Source organism: Hydra vulgaris, chromosome 12, assembly GCF_038396675.1.
Source record: "Hydra vulgaris chromosome 12, alternate assembly HydraT2T_AEP".
NCBI lineage: Eukaryota > Metazoa > Cnidaria > Hydrozoa > Anthoathecata > Hydridae > Hydra > Hydra vulgaris.
This window is the reverse complement of record NC_088931.1, coordinates 70,925,608-70,950,584: the sequence shown is the minus strand read 5'-3', so window position 1 is coordinate 70,950,584 and position 24,977 is coordinate 70,925,608. Positions and strand designations below refer to the sequence as shown.

Genomic DNA, 24,977 nt, shown 5'->3' with positions numbered 1-24,977 from the left:
TTTTTTATCAAATATATTATAAAAAAAAATTCTTTTACACAATGAATTTAAAAAAATGTTTATTGCGTGTTTCAAAATTTAGATAATCAAAGCAACTTAAAAAAATAATGATATAACGAAATTATTAAAAAATCAATGGAAATCAAAACAATAAATTAACTATAGTGAGTTAATTACAACCTGTTATAAATATTTGACTTGAGCAATAAATGTTTTTATCTCCATAGGATTAAGCGAGACAGATAAACGACCAGTATTTGAAAGATTTTGTTTAATTGACTTAGGCGTTTCACGAGTTTTCCAATTCCATTGTTTTTTATCTTTCCACAACTGATTAGCTGACAAATTTGTTTCGGTGAGTGAAACAATTTCAAACTCAAAGAACAGCTTATCTAATTCTATGACCACGGGCTTTGAAAGCTCTGAACTTTCACCGATTTCATAAAAATGCTCAAATCGAATTATGAGTGCTGTTTCATTTATTGTCTCTAATGTTAACATATGAATATTTGGAGGAAGAGAACGAGAAAGACTTTTATATACAGGTACGAAAGATTGAAACCATTTATCTCTTGTGTATGGATTCGCTGAAAAACTGAAATAAAAAAAAAAGCATAAAAGTTAAATAATAAAATAAAAATTATTACCTACTCTAATACACAAAAAAATATTATAACCATATAAATTTACTTTTCTCACCTCACCACAGGCTGCATCATCATCTGTAAACCTTGCTCTCTGTGAAAAGAACCAGCTTCCTCTGGTGTTGTCAACAAAACGCGGTGTTTGCCTCTTGTAACTAAACCTTTCCCAGTAACTCCAGGCTCATTCAAAGGCTCGCCAACTCCTAAAAAGTCATCTACCAACAATCGTCGATGAATCATTAACTCAATTTGTCCATCCTTGATGCTTGTGCCACCTTGCGATCGATCTGTCATTACGGTAAGCTGGACTCGCTTATCTTTTATATAAATACGACTGTTTACAGGATAATAGTTTTCAGAGATTGGTTCTGTAATATTAAGCTCCCATGTTTCTCTGAAATCCCTTTTTCTTTTTTTCATTTCTCTACCATTAGCATCGGTAAAAAATACGCCTGCAGATTGAATATCAGTGTCAAAACGGGTAATAATTTCTTTTCCAATTTTATCGTTAACTGGAATGGGACCAATTGTATGCTCAAACTCAGCGTAATCAGCACCTTTATACAATCGAATTACCTGGCTAACAAATGTATCAAATGTTTGACGTGTCTCTTCAACAAGTGGTCCCTTAACAAACTGAACTTGTGGTTTATTAAAATTAGTGACTTTATGTGCTGTACTTTTTATCGGACGGAATATGTATGCCCCTGAGGTTTGCACACTGTCGATATCACCCACACTTCCTTCATACCAGAAAAACTGCTGATCAACATTTAATGAGAGGTCTCGATCTTTGCGAATCATTTTAACAAGGCGTCCAGTTTCTCGAGAAAACTCCAAGCGCAATTTATCATTTTCAATGAAATCATTTTCAAACTTCAAGGATGATATGTTTGAGTCTCTAGATAAAAAACTAGCAAAATTTTTATCCAACGTTTTATTAATAAAGTATGTGGAAAATCCAATATAAGGTGCAGATGCTTCAAAAACTAAATCATAGGTAGCATTACCCCCATGGGACTTTCGAAATTTTGCTGTTTCACGAGATAAAGGAATGATCTGTGATTTGATAGGTTGTCCTTTAGAATTAAGTACCAACAGCTTGTTCATTCTAACAGGAACTCGTAGGTATGTAGTAATAGATTTAGCAACAAGATTGTAAAGATTCACAACAATTGAGTCTTCTGTCTCAGTTATTTCACAAACACTAATATTTAAGTAGTCGCAATACTTGAACTCCATTGAATTTAAATTTGAACTTTTTTTATACTTGAGTTTTATTGCATGATGCATGAGACTCTAGCATAAATTATTGTTATTGTTATAAACAAAAAAAAATAAAGAAAGAAAAATAATATTAAAGTAAAAAATAAGATATATTTAATTAATTGTTTATTATAATTATGTTATTTTATCGTTAATTTAATATAAAATATAAATGTTTTATTAATAAGCGAATTATTTATTTTATGTGAACTGTAATAAAAAATATCTGACTAGACATTCATCTCTGCCAATTGAAAGACGTTTTGCATAGTCATTCTGTACATGTTGTTTCTCTGTTCCGGTGACAGCATCATGATGTTGACTAACGGCCATTTCACGCCGTAATGTATCAGAACTTGGATGGTTTTTACCGGAAGGAACAAGTGCCTCGATTTGTTTGCAGGCCTTTAAAAAAACGTAAATTACACTTCCAATATTAATTTATTTACATTTTTACCCGCCAAGGTCAATGGCGCCACAATAGTCAAGAATGCGAATTTCTTGTAGTTACTTTTTGTTGTTCTCTCAACTCAAAAATATGAGACTTTGCAAACAAAGTCCATACACAAAAAAACAAAATGAATGTGATACTCTCAGGGGTGAGGTAGGTTTCAAAAACACGGGTTTTGCAAAAAAGGTTCCTTCTCAATAAACAAATTGAGTGTAGTAATATGTAAATGATTTTTAATAAATACTGTGAAGGTATGCAAAAGAGGGAAGGTGGAAAGAGTTTTTATTCGATAGAGATCGGTACAAGAAGGATGAGGTTCTAAACCAATGGCTTTACTGCGTAGGTTCTTTATGGATGCCCCCATATTATAATTATTTTTTAGTTGTTGTCCAAAAAGTCCTTACGGTCTTTTTGGACAACAGTTAAAACCACTACACAGTGGCTTCTTAAATTCCTTTAGGTTGAAAAAAAAATACAGAACTCAGTTCAATATAGAAATAATTAATTGTTTATATATTTAAGTTATAAACTTGAAATTAAAATTATTTATCATTTAGTCATCAAATAACCTGAAAAGTATTAAGTTTAATGTTTATATTTTGAAAAACTTTTTAAAGTATTTTTGATACAGAGTACCAAAGGCTTTATCCAAAACTGAGGTTTATATCCAAAATGTTTACGATCATAAACATCTTGTTACCTCATCATCATATTCCTAACATTATCATATTGCTTACATCATCATATTGCTTACATCATCATATTGCTTATAATAAAAAAGTTAAATAACAACTAGTTTGATAAATGGTTAATTTCATAAATCATGAAAATGCTTGAAAACAGCAATTTGTTTATGATAATACCAATTCTAAATATTTTATGTTAGCACAATAGCTTTGAATTTTAAATTAACAATAAATACGTTACTCTACATAACTGGTTAGTTATATCTATTTAATAGTTTAGAAACATTCCTGTTAAATATTACTTTATTTTCTACTAAAATGTTCCACTATTCAAATAATTGCTATAACTGAAATGGAATGCCACCTGTTAACTCTTATTGGTTGTTCAAAATAAAGTCATAAACATGTAATCAGTGATCATCTAGATCATATTTTGAAAATTCGGGAAAGTTTCGGATTTTAGTTCCTTTATATTTGTATTAATAAAGCTTTAAGCTAATGGTTTTCTTTTTTTTTTTGAAATTTTATTTTATGGAATGGGTAAAGACTGAAAAAAGTTAAAAACAAATATATTGCAAAAATATACACTCAAATTTGTATTTACGGAAAATTTGTCAAAATCTGGAAAGACTGAAAATTAAAAGAAATATCTGGAGTTCCGAATATATCCGAAAAAAGTTAATCCCTATGTAATGGTTGATTAAAATAAATTTCTAAACATATAATAATTTTTTAAGATTAAAGTGTAAATAAAAAAAGTTGCAACATACATAAAAATATATAAATAAAGCTTAAAAATTTGTATTAGACATACTTGAAGAATAGAATTTGATTCTCGCTCATAACCTTTAAATGAAGGTCGACTTGTGAAGTAACCTGTCCAATAGCAGTGTGGACAATGAGCATATGGAAAAAAATCATCCTTTTTTACTTCCCATTCCTTCTCAGCATCATGCAATGCTTTTAAATAACGTGAAGGTGTAGAATAAAACACATTTACCCTTCCATCCTGGTAAAAAAAAATTTAAATTTAATCTAATTTTACATTATAACAATCATTTGATATTGCAAATATGTTTAACCTGGTTAACATAATGTATTAACTTATCCAAATTTTTGAACCACCCGTGAGCATTTTTAAATTGAAAATCTGACCCCATTGTTAACATAATATGATTGGTCTGATAACTTTTAGCCTGCTCACATGTAACTTTGACAAACTTATCAACACGCTCTTTTACATTCATATCAAAAAGCTTTGGATTATCTTGAATTGGAGGATCAGTACAGGACTCATCATAACAAAATCCTGGAGGAGGATTATAACCATTGTATAACACACCAGTAAATATTTGTGAAGCACTCTTGTAACTCTGACTTCCTTGCCACAACATTTCCATGCGTTGTTCTTTCTTACGTTTTTTCTAAAACAATTAATGTGTTCTTTATATATATATATATATATATATATATATATATATATATATATATATATATATATATATATATATATATATATATATATATGTATATATATGTATATATATGTATATATATATATATATATATATATATATATATATATATATATATATATATATATATATATATATATATATATATATATATATATTAGCAAACTAAGTATATATGAACAAAAAACATCAATATGTAGTCTTAAGATTAAAATAAAGAAAAATTTCTAACTTGCCTTGTTCTAATTTCATTTAATCCATCAGATTACAATTTATGTTGAAGAAACCTTTACTACTTATGATATTTGGAGGAACCTTAAACATTTATTCAGTTTCTATTTTTAACTTTTAGGATTTAAATTTGAAAAAGAGCAACTTGTTTGTTATTCAACAAAAATACTTCAAAAGTTTTTTTTGAAGTATTTCAGTCAGACATATCATTTAAAATAACTATGATAGACGGCAAAATCCATACTGCCTTATGTAATGTAACAATTTCTAGTCAATGCTGCAGCATATCTGGATGTTTACCAAAAGAGATAAAAAAAGAGAAAACTCCCGATCTGACACCATATTACAATATAAGTATTTTTTATTAAAAATTTCAATTTATAAATCCTAACTAATATTCTTTACAAAACACGCATAAAACTATTTCACTCGCCTTTTTTAACAGGTGTTTTATCATTAGAATATGTTAATATAAGTTTCATACTTTGCACAGTAATTGCACAATGGGCCAGAATTCACTTTGACTTGAAAAAACTAGTAACTTGTCATATAAAAAAGATTGAGAGACCATTTTTGCCCTGTTTACTATTTTAAGGAATGCTGTTTTAATGGTGACACTAGTTTCGGGTTTAACGTTTACTCTTATATTTTGTTCTGGATCAATCTGGAAAATTTTGGTTAGCTATGGATACCTAAATTGCTTAGCAAACGCATTTTTTAATAATTATAATTAATGTTAACTGGAAAAAAATTGATAATTTTAAAATTATCGGATTACTCCCATAATTACCAGATTGAGAATTTTTTTATCCTAGGAATGTTGTGCTCAATGGATTTTTTATTTGGTTGATAGTAACACTTGACATGGTTAGCAACCGTTTCTTTTGCATAGTTACTAGCTTAAGTGACTTTCTTAAAACATCTAAGTTATAAACTAGACTAATAATAATGTGGCAGCCTGATTGAAAATTTTGTTATGCATTTGAAAGATTAAACACATAACCAATTAGTGTAATTAATTTTAGTGTTGCTATGCAGTTCTAGGACTCTAGTTCTATTTTCTATTTTCTATTTTCTTGAAACTAGTACATAGTCCATATAAAGTATAACCTTGGTTTCAAATTTTTTTAATTTTACATTTTTTTTAAAACCAGTTTTTTGAAATATTCAAAAGAGCATTGATCATGACGCTACTGTAACAAGAAATAAAGATGCGTTTAAAAGTTGTATCACTTCTGAATCGAGTTGTTTTTTATTGCTTGAACTTTTTTTTTGTAAAACTGCTGATGAGTGGACCTGAGGAACAAAGAAGCTTTCTTAAAACACCCACGTTTTAAGAAAGAAATCTTTATTGCGTGAAAACCTTACTGCGTGATTCTTGAGCCGAGGTACAACTTCATGTCCGTGAGGTAAAATATTATGTGAACTTTGCGACATATAATACCATGAATACAGTTCAACATACCTTTTTGCAACATTTATACAGTACACCTGGAAAGCATCTGTATTGATTTGAAATCTTAAGGATAATGTTTGTTACACAACATAAATCATTTTATTAGGTATAAATCAAATCCATTAATGGTATAATTTGGGCATTTTCAAAAATTTTCTTGCAGTATTTCCATCATTTGATGTACCTGAATCCCCCTTAGGGAATTAGGGACATCAATTACAAGTCCAAATTGTTCTTTTATTTGATTTTGTACTTTTTTTTTTAAAATTCAACCGCAACCTTGCCCTCCACTAGCTTGATGGGGAGGATCTAGCTTGATTTTTTCTAACACCCAGTTTGTATTATTCGTGCAGGGTACATGGTGGAGTGTAAAATGTTTATATTAGGCTTCGAGAGTAACCAATCTTTTTTTTAAGAAGGATAATGTTTACAGCCTGCCTCAATTGCGCCCAAACGAATCTGTTGATTTGAATCTTTAGATTCATTATCAAGTATCAGAGCTAGAGCTTTTCGGTGTATAAGGCACAATAGAAAAATTTGGCTTATTTTATTATGATAACAGTAAAACAGATTTAGCCTCTTTTTCTTTTCCATCTTGGCGCAAACTACAACCCGATGCAAACAAAAGTTATGAAGATAAAAAAGATGCAACAAATGGCGCTGATCATTCTTACGATAATTCTTTGCTTTGTTTTACTACTTGAGATATCAAAACCAATCTGGGGTTTTAATAATTTTAGAATATTTTTAAACAATATTTTAGAACTTTTGCACATATGCTAACTTTGTCGAAGATGCTTCATGAAAGTAGACAAGTTATTACTTGCAGTTAAATTCATGCTGTTTTCAACTGCATCCAAAATATTAGGATCAGCTAACTTTAAGTTTTCTTTTATTATATATCAATAAGTATCAACATATTTCATGTTTTAACTACTTTATCTAAAAAATATAAGTTACATGTACACATTTACAAAAGTTTAACATGTATAAATATTAAAAAAAAGATTTTTACACAAATCTAGTCACCCTGAGACCCAGTTATTGCATAAGGATTTCGTATAAAATTCATATTGGCAACATAAAATATGACACATCATTTAACTTGTAAAATTCATTATGGGAAAGTATGCGCACATTCGCGGATAATCAAATTTTTAACGATAGTGTACAAATTAACCAACGTACTTCAAGTCTCAATTTACAGGACCACTTTGGACCGCAAAAGTATTCAATTATATAAGTGAAATTTTAACTAAAAAAAGTACTTAAAATACGCCGTCATTTAAAACCAATTTACTTGATATAACTTACGTAAAAATAAGTGTTGCAATAGCTCATTCAAGAGGTAATACTTGATGTTATTTAATTATGCAAAAGAGGTAATACTTGATGTTATTTAATTATGCAATAAAAAAAGAAGTTTTAAAATTAACAATTATTTTACGCTTATTAGTAACAGAAAAAATATTATTAAATTTGAAAAAAAAAAAAAAAAAGCGAAATAAAAATTTAAAAAAAAAGTCCTTTATATTTAAATATTTGCATGAATTTATATGATATTTATTCGATATTTATTCACAAATATATACATTTAATAAAAGCTAAATGTTTAAGCTATAAAATAGTATAAGATAATATAATTTTTAAGAATGTTTTTTGTTTACTTTTGTCCACCACATGCCCACAGTGCTTTGGTGAGAAATAAATCAATAGCTCTTTAAAATTAATAAATGTTCTACCCCCCCCCCCCCCCCCATCTATTAAGGATTCAAGAGTATGATAATGAACATCAAATATGAACAGTGATACTGCTCAAAAAACCTTTTCAAATGAAAATTCAATTGTATGAATGAATATAACCTATTATGTAACCTACTTTGTCTGCATAATCAATCCGTCCAATAAAGAATCCATCAAATGACATTAATGAAAATAAAGATGCTTGCTCAGCAGAATGACCAAATGGATCTATGTGCCAAGCGACGGTTGGTCGAGCTTCTTCACCAAAGTTCTTTTCAATAAAATGAAGCCCATAAGTCATTTGATCAATTATAGCATTGTAATGAGTTGTCGCTAAATAATTTATAGCAATTTATTACACTGAACTTAAATACTTTATATATCTAAATTATCAATAAATATTTTGATTTTATTTCAAAAAGTTTAAACAAAAGATATGCGGCATATGATGTTTAAAAACTCATAGACCAAATCTGTAAAAAATAAGAAAATAATATTTTCTTACTTTTTCAAAGTTAAAAATGAGTTGAAATCCAAAATAATTTTTTTTTTTAATCGTATGCTATTTGATTTTAAATTGTATCAAGTTAAAAAAAAACAACTTTATTTTACTGATTTCAAAAAAACAAAAAATTTGTCATAAGGTAATAACTACCTATTGATAATGATCTAAGCATTGCTGATGTTAGCAAAAGTAATAGAATGACTATTCACTTTAGCGACAGAATTGAATTTGGATATTTTTGTTATAGTCCTAAATACATAAGTTAAATTTTTCAGATAACTTTGAGCATGGAACATTTTGAAACATCTTTATATTTATAGAAAACAACAACAACAACAACAAAAAGCAATATATTTACCAGAAATGTATTTTATACAAGCATGTTATAAATTACAAAAGATATATGTATAGTCTATATTCTGGATGGTTCACTCTTATAGTGCCTGGCTAAATTGAGGAGAGCATCCGTGAGCAAAACCAAACCAAAAAAAAAGTAAGCTGATACACACACAGAAAGTTGCTATTAGTCAACATTTATAATTATATTATCTCATATATCTTCTATGGTGATAAATCCTCTATCACCAATGATCAGAGACAGTTTGTGCATGTGTGTGTAGGCGAAGGAGGGTGTTCTACTCCCCCAACTCCACCTCCCTCTCCCCCCAAAGTAGGTGATTTTCAGGTTATAGTCGGGTTTTCTTTTACAAATTTAGTCTGCTAGTCGGGTAATTGACACAATTTAGTCGGGTAAACGTTTTAAGGACCTTTTTTTTATTTTTATTTTTAATTTTTTTTTAATTTTTAAGCAATTAGTTCGTACTTTTTAAGAATTCATCCCCTCATTTATTCGTAGAATCACCTCTGTAACAAGCAGTATTTTAATTTTGTTTTGAGGACATATTTTTTAATATTGCAATTATGATTGCTTTTTTAATTTATTTTGAAGTTGATTCCCGTCTAATAATGCAGAGTATCTAAAGAAATGCTTACCGTAGAATTTTGTATTATATGTTTGCACACTCAATGCACCTCTCCAAGAAATTCTAGTTAGTTGACAGCTAATTGCACAGCGTAGAATAAAACATTTATTAAGTATAGGAGGTAGCTTTTTATTAAGGCAACTGTGAATAAATAAACAATTTTCAGTTTTGATTACACCATGTAGTTTTAAAATTTGTAATCCGTTAAAAAGTGTGAATGTATGTGAATTTTTTGGTAGAAATTCAATAATCCTGATTGCTTTTTTCTTCATGATAAATAGGTGGTTCACAATACTTATGTTTTGACTCCGTGATAGAAGGCAATATGTGAGGTGAGAGTGAAATAAAGCATAGTAAATAGATTTTAAAGTTTTTTGTTGTATGAAATGTCTTTGACAGAATGGTTAGGGATCTATTCAACTTATTAGAGATACTGTTATAATTCCAGGCTAATTTTTCGTATAGCAAAGATTTTTGCTATTTAAGGGGTCGTCTCTAAATTACGTCTCACTATAAGAGGGGAGGGAGTTTGTGGTTTTGAGACAACTCATTCAAAACTTGCTACTTAAGTGTTACAATTTTGTGACAAGAGGAAGGTCAAAAACGGTCAAAAATTGCGTGACGTAATTTTTGGACAACCCCAAACTTAATTTTGAGTTGCTGGTCTAATGTGACAACTTTTGAATAATATTAAACCAGTTTTTTTGGGGTTTTGGAGGGAAATTTTGATGGCATTTAGCCAGTTGCATAGTTTTTTAAGGTCATAGTTAATATATATATATATTTTTTTAATTTTACTTACGTGCCCCAAAAGTCTTTACGGTCTTATCACAGAGCACTACGGATGAACATTTAATTGGAAGTTCACGCCTCCTTCCTAACCAATATCGCAAAATTTGCCCAAAGGTGGGGTTAGAACTACGGGTTCTTTGTTTCTGAGGCAAGTGACCTACCAGTGTGCCACGGCTGCTAATATACTTCGTCGCGTAGGTTTGACAAAATTCTAACTAATTCGTGAGTAGTGTATTGCAGTATGTTTGAGTAAATCGACGTCAAAAATTGTTATGTTCTTACCATAAAAATTTATTATTATTAATTGATAATATTTTCCACCCATGGTAACATAAGTATTTGCCTTTAGTATCACTGTTAGTAACTAAAAAATATTTCACTCTTTATTAAATAATAAATACCCTCAAAAACAGTTAGAACCTTGTCATAGTAAAATAGTCACATTTTAACTATAGCAAGGTTCTAACGGCTCTTATAACGCAAGTTAGAAACATTTTAGTTACTTTAAAATTTTGTGATTTAAGTTTAAATTTTGTAACTCAAACAATAGTATAACAAACGGTAATTTAATATTATAACTCAATTTAATATTGTAACTTAATTTAATATTATAACTTAATTTAATATTGTAACTCAAACAATAGTATAATAAACGGTAAGTAACATATTATCTAACAAGATTCGACCGTTATATCATATTTAACAACCATTACATTTTGGCTTATAAGCTTAAAAGCTTTTAATCGGATTCTGTCATTTTGTAAGTGAAGAACTACTTGTTAGTAATCTCGATCCTGGAGAAGCACAAAAGAAAATTCATCGTTAAATTGTTGAAGATTATGTCTTTGACATAATCACAAGTCTTAGGTTCATTTCAATTATGGATAGATAATTTTAGTACAGCAATGTTCGAAAAAGGAACTAACTTGTCGTTAAATAGGTTTGCTGTTAAACAATAGTTGATGTCTTGTGGATTTATTTGAATAACATGTTAATAATGAAAAGGATTTTTTTCCATTAACTTGTTTTGATTTAGTTATGCGCATGATCCACTTTCTGGACACATAAATGATTAAAAAGTAAGTATTTTGTAGTAACATAAATGACTAGGAAGTAAGTATTTTACAATGTAGCACACTATTAGATATTATACTGTTCCGATTTTGAGGGACGCAGTAGTCAGACTAAGTAACTAATTTGCTTATGTTGCTTTTCCCCTACCACAACATCTAATATCTTACAAAAGGCACTAGAAAAATGCTTGTCACTTTTGTCCACCACTGGTTCAGTCCATAAAATCCGGCAAATGTCAGCTAAAGAGGATCTTTTTTTTTTTAAACTATTTTATTATAAATTGTTAAATTTTAAAAATATTACTAATGTGTATGATGTAGTAAATTAAAGTTATATTTTGTTCATTAACTATGAGCGATGGGTAATAAACATGGATGACTGACCGTTGGGGCTAAACACAGTTAAACGTCCTAACATGACCTAACATTACAATTTAGGATATGCGCATCAAAATGTACTTACATTGACTAACGTTCAGTTTGTGAGAAGACTAAATTGTCATTATTAGATTCTAAAAAAGAGTTTTACCTTAAAAAAACCATTTATTTTTGTTTTTAATATTTTCAATTCTGATGGAAACCAGTCCTTTTTGTTGTGCAATGTAACGTTATAAAAAAGATTTTAAATTGATCATAAAAAAAAGATTTTAAAAAAATAGCAAATATTAGCACTTTTGTGATATATTTTTTTACATCATTAAAGTAGAGCACTACACGTTGATATCGAGATGAATGTTTTTATATGATTTTTGATGAGCATAAAATCCTCTATCAAAATATATTTAACTTAAAAAATTTGGAATAGCCTACAGTTAGGGTTTACCCTAACCTGTTAGTTGGAACCTTGTCAAGCAAAATATTAGTTAACTAAACTTGCAGATAGAACTTTGGCACATTGGTAGTTTGGTTAAATTTACGCTAGATCGCAGTAAATTTTAGATTATTTTGTTTGTCATGATACAAATAGCCCAATAAAGTAATAATCTCAATTTCGTAAAAAACCCTGTCAAACCAACGTGACGATTTTTTTTGACTTATTAAAATAGAGAAGATTTATGTCATCTGCAAAGTGTTGGACTCGTTTTGAACTTTAGACATGTCATTTATATAAATGAGAAACAGCAAAGGGCCGAAGACAGATCTCTGAGGAACACCTACTTTAATATCGCTTAGTTTTGAGTTCAAACCAATAGATACTTATTGATTTCTATTAGTAAGTGAAAACATTAACCAGGAGTTTGAAACTCCTCTAATACCATAGTAGAATAGTTTATAAAGTAGGATGTCAACTTCTACAGTGTCAAATGTCTATTGAAGATCGATAAAAATACCTCATTCAAACATTCCTTCATCCAGAGAATTTTTTCTGTTAGACTTAGTAAAGCAAGTGATGTAGAGAAGTTTGTTCGAAACCAAATTGTAATTCAAAAAACAGTATATTCACAATAAGCGGTTAAACATTAGTCTTTCAAGAATTTTATCAAAGTTGGAGAGGAAGGAAATTGGCCTATGGTGTAATATTAATAGTTTTGAATAAGTCTTAAAAATAGGTATAACTTTGGCAACATTTAAGTTTTTGGGACAATACAACTTGAAAATTAGATGTTAAAAATGCTAGAAAGGATTCTTGATAGTTCCGTTTTTAATAGTTTTAGAACTTGAACTAGTAGAGCGTTCGGTCCAGAAGCTTTGTTTGTCCCTAAAGAGATGATAATTTTTGAAATTTCATTTTCGTCAGTAGGTTTTATAATCAGAAATTTTTAAGAAAGAAATGAAAAGAATTTTGAGAAGGATAAAAAATGACCAGTATTGTCTTTGATAGATTTAACTTTTAATGTTATTTTTAAAAATTAATCCAAGCCTACTCTCGAGTCCTTAAAACAATGAAGAGGGGGGGGGGGGGTTATTAATTTTTACTTGAAATTGACAAAAAAAAATCTTAAAAACTAAATATAAAATTCAGTAAAAATTGACCTTAAAAATAGAAAACTTTATTTCATTGGTTGTTTTTTTTTTTTGTATTTTGCAATTAAAACTAATGTTAAAAATAATTTCTCTTTTTTTAAGAACCGACAGATCAACTGAACGATGATATTATCACCCTAAAAAAAGTGAAAAAAGCTATTCATCTAAGAATTGATGATGTCTTATAACAGAGATTGAAAATGAGTTAAATGCATTAAACATCTAATATGAAAAAGACTGATTGACCAATAGTAATATGCAAAATCTAAATGGTCAAATAATTCTACAACTGACTTTATGATTGTTGATAATCATGTTCAAGAAAATATAAGACAAGATGAGTTATCATGAAAAATGAATAAGAATAATCGTGAAATAATTACAAAAAAGTATGGAAATAATTCTATAAGGTAGTAATGGTGCTATTTATGGTTTGTGGGATCTTTTATGTAGTAGCACTGCATAACGTAGTCATGGCATTGTTATCTGGCAAAAAGTTTCTTGCATTATTTCAACATAATTAAATTTAATTGTTTATATATGTTGTTATTACATACCAATATTCCATTTTTACACGTTTTGGAAACTGTATGTATAGTGTGTGTTCATATTTTTAAAATTTACTTTTATATACAGTTATATTATTTCATGTTTGTATTAAGCTTATTTATATAATGTATTATAATATTTTTAATTTAAATAAATATAGTTTTATTTTGTTTCATTTATATAGCTTTTGTATATATTGTGTATTTATAAAAAAATATTTATATTTGAGTTTTTCCTTCAGTGCAATCCAACTCTCAACCAGATTTTCCTGTTTAGCCCATTCTATATAATTAATAATTTTAGAACGAGTTTTTCCTTTTTTATACAAACCAATTAGACATGTGCTTACACAGTTATTCAGGGCTGCGGAGTTGGATTCGTGGAGTCAAAGTCGCGTCATTTGTAGCGGAGTCGGAGTTCTAAACAAAATTGCGACTCCAACTCCAATAGTAAATTTTCTCGGTATTGCACGTGCATGTACAAAATATTTAACCTTCAAAGAATTTTTCATATATTCGGCAAAAAAAAATTTAATTATCGCGTAATATATTTTAAAGTATTCAAAGAGTTTTTCGAAAATTTGTAAAAAAAAAATCTTCGTAATTGGAGTCGAAGTTGGAGTCGGAGTAAGAGTCGTACTCTGAAAATTTCAACGATTGGAGTCGGAGTCGAAGTCGGTACTTTTTTTTTTTACGACTCCACATTGGTTCCATTAGGATTGTGCAAACAATAATTTTTTCAAAAGTTAATAACTTTTTATAATCTTCTTTTAAAACTTTTTAGCAAATAGCAGTACCAAAGTAGATAACCATACAGTACCAAAGTAATGCATGGTTAAAAACTAGTAATGTGCAAAGTACAACTTTTCGGTAATTTTTAAAACAATTATAATAAATATGTTGCCGTTACATCTTTAACTAAATAATTTTCTAAAGCCTTGTAAATCTTACTCAAGTGTAAATCTTACTCAAGGCGACTAGTCAGTTCTTTTCTTATAAAAAAAAGCTGATGTTTTAGTTAAATTTTATTGATTGTCGCATATAACTTATGTATACCGAAAACTTTATAATTTCCTACCTCCTACTTCTGTTTTTTAAATATATTTTGCGTTGGGTAATTTACGGACGATACCTTAATAAGGGATATAATAAAATTTAATGCATGATATGCAAAACCAATATTTGGCTTTAATATATATATATATATATATATATATATATATATATATATATATATACATATATATATACATATATATATATATATATATATATATATATATATATATATATATATATATTATATATATATATATATATATATATGAATATATTAGTAGAAAATCACTTAACAAAAATTTTTTTTCATTTTACACTGTGTTTCATCAACAAAGATTCATCAAAAACTTTTTTTTTTCTTTTTTTTTTCTGATGAATCTTGATGAAACACAGTGTAAAATGAAAAAAAAATTTTATTAAGTGATTTTCTACTAGAATATAATTGCTCTGTTCTTTTAAGAATATTGAGCACTCTATTGTGTTGAATACATTTTAAAGTTGTTTATATATATATATATATATATATATATATATATATATATATATATATATATATATATATATATATATATATATACGTATCATATATATATGTATATATATATATATATATATATATATATATATATATATATATATATATATATGAACATATATATTCAATTCAATTCATATATTCTGAAATAGTTGTTACATTTACGGAAGTTTACAAATAATACATGTAGGTATATATGAATATATATATATATATATATATATATATATATATATATATATATATATATATATATATATATATATTTATATAGATATATACGAATATATATATATATATATATATATATATATATATATATATATATATATATATATATATATATATATATATATATATATATATATATATATATATATGGCTATTTCTACGATGGAAGAGATAAATTTCGTGTTTAAAAATTTCTTTTTTCGAAAGGTTTTATTTCTTTAATTATAGTTTAAACACCTTAAATTTATTGTTAAAATAAATTTTGAGGAGAAAATGTTTGAACCGAGTTGATAAATTTGATGAATGTTAGCAACTGTTTGTTCTTTTTATTATTCGAAAAAGTGAGTAAAATTTGAGGGCGAGTTATTGCAATATTTTAAACAAAACATATCCATATTTTTGTTTAGAAAGAATCTTTGAGATTACATATATGTCTTGAGTAAAAAAACTTTTACTCTTTAAAAATAATTCAAGTGTTTTTTTGTCACATACACATCTGCAAAAATTACGTTGCGTCACTGAACTAAAAGCTAAAAAAGTTTAATTATCGCAATGAAATTATGCTTTATGGCGAGGTTTTTTAGAAATTATATATTTTAATGTAAACTTTTAATCATTACTAAAAAAAAATTGGTCAAAAAGCATTGTATTAACATATAGTTATAGTTTAAAAGCTGTTGCGTCACTGAACCCATCGACGGGATAATTAGCGTTTTATAAAATAGCGCGGTAAGGAAATCAAAATATCATCCAAAAGTTCAGATTTCGCTGTGGGTTTTCAAATTTTTCAAATTCGAATAAATTTTTGCATTTTAGTATTGTGAAGGGCTATTAGTAAATATTAGTAAACATTTGGATTTATGTTAACATTTTCTTATAAAGTTGTAAATTTTTAAGAAATGGAATCAAAATTAGAAGTAAAAAAAAAACGTTATGCAGAATACCAAGCTAATTATGTTTCTCGGAATACTGATAAAAAGAAAGAAATGTCCAGAGTTAGATCTAAGAGATATCGAGAAAAATTAAAAGCCGATCCTAATAAAAAGCAGCTTGTGCTGCTAAAGCAAAATTAAGAGTTTTAAAAAGTCGCGCTTTAAAAGAAAACTTTTAAATCAATATCAAAGACCAAGCTCATCTTTTAAAAACGCTCAACAAAGAGGAAAAGCATTGAAAAAAGTTTTAAAAGCACTACCAACTTCAAAGGAGAAACAATCTGAAATTCTATCTATTCTTTCAAATAGCTCTGCTTGTAAAGATAATTCGGGTCTACCTCCAGCATGTTCAAAGCTGTATGGTCTTTCTGAAAGCGATGTTTTAGCATTTGTAAACTTTTATAATGAAGATGAAGTTTCCCAATTATCACCAAACAAAAATGATGTCACTCGAATTCAATTATCCGACGGAAAAGCAAACAATATTCAGATACGTCATTTATATTATACGCTAAAAGAAGCTTTTGTCATTTATATTATACGCTATTTATATTATACGTCATTTATATTATACGTCATTTATATTATACGCTAAAAGAAAGCTATTCAAGGAAAAGCATCTGCACATAAAAATTGGACTCAGTAAATTTTGCGACCTTGGTCCACGCAATGTAAAATCAGTTACAAAATTTCCGCATAATGTTTGTGTTTGTAGTTTGCATGAAAATATGCGATTTGCCTTAAATGCATTAACAAAATCAATTCAAGCGCCTTCAATCAAAGTTGGATCTGAAATGATAAGTAACTTTGTTTGTGAACCGTACACATACGATTGCGCCTATGACAAAATCGTTGCTGGCAAAGGTATGAAACAGTTCGATAAACACTTGCAAACTGTTTATACATTTGGTTTCGAAGTATCCTGGGACGAGTGGGGAAAGCCTGAAACTAAAACATATGCAAACATTGAAAAAATTTTAAAAAAGTCTACTGTAACTTAACTCATCCAACACATATCAGCGATGCGTGATAAGTTTGTTAAACACGCATTTGTAAAGAAAAACTAATCAACAATTTTTAATAAACTGAAGGAGGTTTCGATGAGTGTTAATTCTGAAATTGCGGTAATCCAAGTTGACTGGGCTGAAAACGCTAGGTGTTTCTATCAAAATGAGCCACAAGCGGCTCATTTTGGTCAAAATCAAGTTTCTATCATGACCCTAACAGTCTGGAACATTGAGTTAAAAAAATTTGCCATAGTTTCAGATTCAACTGATCCTACTAAGTCTTCCGTTATACCGTATATTGACAAAATCCTTCACTTTATTCCTGATCAAGTCAAAGAAGTACACATGTTCAGCAATAATGCCACTTCTCAGTTCAAAAACAAAAGCATTATGGCTGCAATGGTTGTGTTTGAAAAACGTTTTCATAAAAAATTCTTCTGGCATTTCTTTGCAGCGATGCACGGGAAAGGAGTGGTTGACGGAATAGGAGCAACTGTTAAGCGAATCGCAGCCCTGAGAGTTAAAACTAGTCAATACGAAATCAGGTCAGCAGCAGATTTGCGTTAGCATTACAAGATTTGCAATTATCTGTAATTCACATGTCAGAAAACGATACAAGACAACAAAAAAATGAACTTGGATTCAGTTCAATTTTAAGTTATTCAAGAAAAATCAAAGGTATATCAAAATCACATTATTTTTATGTTCAGAATGATAACGTTGTTCCGATGCTATTTTCACCTGAGTATAATTAAAATTTATTACAAAATAACAAAACTTTTTAAAATGATTTTAATTTCGTCTTTTTGTTTCATCACTGAACGTTGCGTCACTGAACTGATAGTTTTTTTCTGTAAAATAAAACGATATGAAAACTTTATTGTTTGTGGCTTTTTTTATGACTACCTTATTGCCAAATGAATAAATTTCAACAAAAAAATCTAATAAGTCAAGCAATAATCAAAATTTCAGCGAAAACTCGATTTAAAAGTATGCTGATAAAAAAACACTTTTTTCCGCGTTGCATCACTGAACTCATGTTTTAATTTTTGCTATGTAGCAGTGTTATGTTAATACAATTGTGTTTAGTTTATATTATAAAATTTTAATTCAAGATTGATTTAGAGTAATAAAAAATTATTTTTGAGTTATAGAAAAATTTCTATTAAAAAAAATCTCTCCGCATGATGCAACTTATATATATATATATATATATATATATATATATATATATATATATATATATATATATATATATATACATATATATATATATATATATATATATATATATATATATATATATATATATATATATATATATATATATATATAGTTGCATTTAACAAAGATTTATATAAAATACATAAATGTAATATAATACATATTATATCTAATATTACATATAAAATTACATTAATGATTATATATAAAATTATAAATCTAATAACATGCATATAAATAATCGTACATCAGAAAAATAACATAAATTTTTTTTGGCCTTTTTTAACTATGATGAAGAGATTTGAGATTTTAACGTCTCTACTTAATTGCTAGTCTGCACACTTAAAAACGAAACGACTTTTTTTTTCATGAAAATTAAATATTGCGAAACAATTTTTTATTTAGTTACTCTTGGGTGCGTAATACAAGGAAGGGGTAGGGAAGTGATGTATCCAGGGAGGATGGGGTATGCATCTCCCACCCTCACTAAAATCTGAAATTTCTAAAATATTTTAGAAATGGAGAACCTTAATTCAACATCCTCTCTTTCCCCCCAACCAAAACTTCCTCAATCCGTCACTGAAGGGAGGGGGTGGTGTGGTGGATATACTCCAGTGTGAATTGCGATCAAATAAGCATTTTTTTTTTTTTTTACAGCTGTTTCAATACAATTCAATAGAATTTGCTCACATAAGTTTTATATTATGGCGAGAGATAATAATTTTAATTATTTTGACAAATAAAAATTTTTTAAAAGTTGACGATTTTTTAAGTCTTATTACACTTAAAGTTTTTATTCTTATTAGAGACTGATATATATTTTTTTGAATTTCTTTTTAAAGTTTTGTGATATTGTTTATTTGTTGATAACAAGTAAAAATTATTAAACGTCCTCCCCTCGCCCCTCGCCCACCCCTGAGAGGGAAGGACGTTTGTTTATTTTTAATTAATAAACGTCCTCCGGGGAACGAAAGAGGGGCAGGGAGCCGGAAAAAAAAAATTACTTTGAGGCGTCCAACATTGGCGTTTAATTAAAGATATAAAGTCAGTTTAACGTTATAAAGTGTTAGTCGTTAACTCAAAACCAAGATGAACTACTTTCTGTCTTAATTGAAATAAATAGACTAAATATATATACTCAATAAAGTATAGAAATGGTAGGTGTAAAACAGACTTAACGTGACCCGTTTTACTGGTCCAGACAGCTAGTTGAATATAATTGTCAAAACGCAACATTTCTATCAATTTTTCAAAAAAAAATTTTAAAGTTCCGGTCAAGAAAGAGCTTATAGTTATGAAAAATTGCCAACAAACAATCAGCACAGATTTTTTTTTTTTACGCGGATACTCGAAGAAGACCATCAGGTCTTGTCACAGAGAAACCGCTATTTGCTTGTGGATAAAAAAAAACAAACAAAAAAATAAATAAAAAAGAATATACATTAAATATATACATATACTAATATAGATAAGCAATTTTTAAAAAATTTGAAAATTTAAAAGTAGATTAGTATATTTTCAGTTGAAAAAATGAGTTTCTTAAGATTTTATTTAAAAGAATCAAAATTACATTTTTGAGAAAAATCTTTAAAAGTATTTTGAACTATACTATTCCATAAAAATGATCCGCGAAATAAATTTTTTTTCCAAAATTAGTTTAAGAAAATGGTTATCGAATTAAATTATTGTTCCTTTAAATATATCTATTTCTATCTCTTTGTAAATACAAGTTACGAAAAGAAACCGGTGATAGGTGGGTCTTGCATTTATACATAAAACAAAGAATATTAAAAACATTTAACTCATATATATTGAGTGCTTTCATATCATATAAAAGAGGCTTGGCGTGAGCAAAACGGTCCTTGAAATTTATAAGGGGTGCTACATGTTTGTGTTGCCGATAGAGAGGCTTAAGTTTACTTTTATAAGTGCTACCCCAAGCAATGTTTGCACAATTAATATGGTAATGAATTAGCGAATAATATAACTGAATTAAGGTATGTTTATCTAGAAAGTTTCTTATTTTGTATAAAATGTCTATACTTTTTGAAATTTTATTGCACAAGTTAGCAATGTGGCTTTTCCAATTAAGATTTTCATCGATATATACACCTGAAAATCTTGTCACTAGAACTCTTTTAATAATTATGTTATCGATAAAAAGAAAAGGTAAGTTGCTAGGCAACTGGTGCTTTTTACCATTAGGATGAAAAAGAATCCATTTAGTTTTCAATATCAATATTTAATGATAGTTTGTTTAATCTAAACCATTCGGAAATTTTGGCTAGTTCAATGTTCATGTTGCTAAAAAGTGTAAAAATGTTTTTATGAGAAAGAAATAAGTTAGAATCATCAGCAAACATAATTGTCATTAGGTTAGAAGCTTTTGGTAGATCATTAATATATATTAGAAATAGGAGTAGTGCTCATATGGATCTTTGAGGAACTCCACATGAAATATTTAACAAACTAGATGATACGTTATCATCTGCATAAACAAATTGTTTCCGATTATTTAGGTAACTTTTAAGCCAAATTGATATATTTCCAGTAATTCTGTACCACTCCAACTTTTTAAAAAGAATTTTGTGATCAATAGTATCAAAAGCTTTTGCCTAGTCAATGAAAACACGTAAAGTAAATTGAGAATTTTCAAATGAGTCAAATATATTTCTTGTAAATTGTAAAATGGCATGTTCAGTAGAATTGTTTTTTTGGAATCCATATTGATTGCTGTATAATAAATTGTTTATAGTAAGATGATCATAAATTTTATTGTACAAAATTCTTTCTAAAACTTTAGAGAATACAGAAAGTAGTGAAATTGGACGATAGTTACTTATATTCTAAACGTCACCACCTTTTAATATTGGTATGACTTTTGCTGACTTTAGAGCTTGTGGAAAAATTCCCTGTTTAATTGATATCGAAAAAATCTTAAAGAGTATATCTTTTAAAACATTAAATGAACTTATAATAATGTTGCCGTTAATACCATCAGGGCCTACTGCTTTGTTAGATTTCAACATTTTAAATGCAATTTCAAACTCTTCAAAAGATAATTTAAAAGAGTTCAACTTAGAGTTTAGAGGGAAACATAGATCAATCATTAAACTGTTTGCTATAGGAATGTTTTTTGCAAGATTTGGTCCTACAGACACAAAATATTTGTTAAACTCTTCCGTAATTTGTCTTTTATTATATAAAAATTCATTATTTTGTTTAGCCATGTTTGGCAAAGGGTGAGATGTACTTTTTTTGCTGCCAGTAATTTCTCTTATTATAAACCAAGTGCGCTTAAAATTTAATTTATATTTATCTAGTAAATTTAAACAATATATTTTTTTTGTTGTTTTTTTTTTGAGGCTTTTTAAAAAGTTTAGCGTAATTTTTATATACAATTTTATTTTCATTTGTTTTACATTTTAAGTAATTTATGTATAATTTTTGTTTAATATTTGAAGACTTACGCAAACCTTTTGTAATCCAAGGCGATTTAATACTAATTTAAATTAACTTCAGGAAAATTAGTGTTGTAAGTATCATAAAAAGTTTTAAAAAAGGAGTTATAAACTAAGTTTGTATTATCAGAGGCGTTAATAAAGCTACAATCAATTAAAGATAATTGTTCTTTAAAAGATTCCAGGTTTTTATTTGTAAAAATTCGCTTTTTGAAAACTCGTTTTTCATTAGGAAGTAATTTATTATCTTTATTGGTAGAAAAAAAAAACAGGAAAATGATCAGATATGTCATTTTTAATTATGCCTTTTTTTAAGGATACGTTAAAAACATCAGTGGTTAAAGTATTATCAATTAAAGAAACACTTGATTGAGTAATTCTTGTCGGTTTGCTAATCAAAGGAATCGCACCATTTTCGATAATGCCATTATAAAACTTTTTAATGTTATTATTGACGTGGTATTGAAAACAATCTAAATTCAGATCACCCATTAAGCAGATAATTTTATTTTCGCGGTTACTTTTTTTAATAACGTCATTACATAAAAACGAATTAAATTTTTTAATTTCACCTGAAGGTGGGCGACAACAGCAACTTAGAATTTTATTTTTTAATTTATTGGTTAAATTTTCAATCGTTAAAACCTCTTTATCAGCATCAGTGATGCTCATGTCATGTCGGGTAAAATATTGTAAGTTATTTTTAAGCTTTTTTGTTTTTCGTGCCAATGAAATTACAATAAAACCCGGCAGTTCAAAATTGGTTAAAGAACTTACGTCATCCGAACTGCACCATGTTTCTGTTAAGCAGATTATATTAAAAAGATTACTAAATTCTTCAATAAAATTACTAAAGATTTCAAATTTTTTTTAAACTTCGAATATTAATGTGAATTGTGTTAATATTATTTTGATCAAAAAATCTTTTAATTTCATGGGTATAAAAGTAGTTGCATTTATTTTGCAAAGCATCAGAATCAGTAAAATAATTAAGATCAGGATAAGGTTCCTCGTCTGATAAGAAATCATTAGTTCGAAAAAAAGTCATAATAACTAGACTCAAAATTTAAGGTATCATTTGAATCCATTTAATTTTTGTTTTTTCATATTTTTTTTTAGTTCCTTGTTCTCGTCAATTACTGAGTTTGATTTATTTTCAAGTTTTTCAATTCTATCATTAAACATCTTTATAATAGTATTTTCATGAATTTCCAAAATATCTTTTAACTGTGCAGATGTAAAATTTTTAGTAGCCATTTTGAATTTTTTGTTTTGTTTTTGATAACCAGTAAGTAAAAAAAACACGTCTGCTCGCGGTGAATGCTAATAGCTAATGTGATCATATTATTAAACTATGATGTTCATTTTACTTAAAATATATATTTAAAATTTAATTTAAATTTGGACAAGCGATCGTGATTTTAAGAAAATTTCTTGAAAAAAAAAGAATCTTTAGTCTGGGTTTTTTCGCTACAAACATTTTTATTTTATGTTACAGCAAATTTTATCACTTTAATTTTTTTTTCTTTTTTTCATAATTCACAGACATTTAACGGAAATATGTCATACTCAGCAAAATATTATACAGACGCTATAATATTTTAAAACCGCCTTAACCACACCAAGTCGTAACATGGTGTCAGATCGGGAGGTTTTACGAACTGACCGAGATAAATAAAGTTTAGAAAAAAAAAGTTCAAAATCCCCTTACCTCTCTTTTATTAACCCTACCCGATCTATTAAATCTGGACTTGAATCCCCCCCTCCTTACCGCGTTTCGTTTCCACACCCTTCTCCTCCTTCTATTAAGAACTCGAAAGTATAAAAAATAAATAATTTTTTAAATTGTAAAACTAATGGCAGATTTTGAGTAACATACCTTCATCATTCATACACCATCCTCCATTTATGAACTCTAATTGCTTATTTTTAATTATAAGTTTTACAGAATCTTTTACTTCTGCAGTTTGTTCATTCCACCACTTTTCAAAAAATGCCATTTCTACATAAATAAATGTTCTGTTAACATTTTGCTTAAGCGAATAAATAACTCTATCTAGAATATACTGAACTGCTCCAGCTTGTATTGTGCGACTTGTTCCATCGTAATACTCATCGACTGTTTTAAGCCATCCAACATCATCATGAGTGTGTGGAACAATATGAACCTGTAATTTTTTATCTTTTGACAAACAATCAAATCCAGTGACATTATGTATTAAAAAATTTAAATATAAAAAGGATAGGATACAAGCCACCATTTTAACACATGATCTAACTTTGTTTTTTTTTTTCTAACAAGATCTTGTTTACATTTTTTGCACTTGAGCAGTAATCTTATTTCCTTATAGCCTGTAATAATTTTATTTGGTAATAACCAAGAAAACCTATCGGCGGTAACGGCTAACGACAAGCTGGTGACATTCCAACAATAAAAACAGCTATTTGAACACGATAACCACTGAATAGCTAATGCTAGATATAAAAGCAAAAGTTCACAACATTGCGAATATTTTTTTTTTTTTTTTTTTGAATTTTATAATTTTAGGTGCCTCAAGAAGACTTTACGATCTTATCAAGGAGCATCACGGTTAGCATTTGAAAAAAAGTTTACGCCCCGAGGTTAAAAATCTTGTGTTAAAAGACGTTAAAAGAAAACAAAGCCGATAGTTGAATCAGTGTTTTTTAAAAGGGCTGATTTGCTCAAAAC

The 24,977-nt window shown here is 27.9% G+C and overlaps 1 protein-coding gene across 2 annotated transcripts; it reads right to left on the bottom strand.

Annotated features, from left to right (window-relative positions):
* LOC105850324 (lysosomal alpha-mannosidase) lies at positions 1–24,798 on the bottom strand. 2 transcript variants are annotated; one of them, XM_065814281.1, is made up of 7 exons: positions 24,147–24,798; positions 8,089–8,285; positions 4,130–4,471; positions 3,862–4,056; positions 2,142–2,315; positions 700–1,943; positions 1–595 (listed from the first exon to the last, which is right to left on the bottom strand). In XM_065814281.1, exons 1-7 carry the CDS (start codon positions 24,526–24,528, stop codon positions 184–186), a joined length of 2,946 nt encoding a protein of 981 aa, XP_065670353.1. In that variant the 5' UTR covers positions 24,529–24,798; the 3' UTR covers positions 1–183. The 2 variants fall into 2 exon arrangements, with proteins under 2 accessions (XP_065670353.1, XP_065670354.1); XM_065814282.1 differs by lacking the exon at positions 8,089–8,285 and having other exon boundaries at positions 24,147–24,614.
* Positions 24,799–24,977: the final 179 nt, after the last annotated feature.

Coding starts and splice junctions, on each gene's coding strand:
- LOC105850324 (XM_065814281.1), bottom strand. CDS start 24,528: ATGGTGGCTTGTATCCTATCCTTTTTATATTTAAATTTTTTAATACAT. Junction 8,286..24,146: donor ATGGTGTATGAATGATGAAG/GTATGTTACTCA, acceptor TAAATTATTTAG/CGACAACTCATTACAATGCT. Junction 4,057..4,129: donor TAATACATTATGTTAACCAG/GTTAAACATATT, acceptor TTTTTTTACCAG/GATGGAAGGGTAAATGTGTT.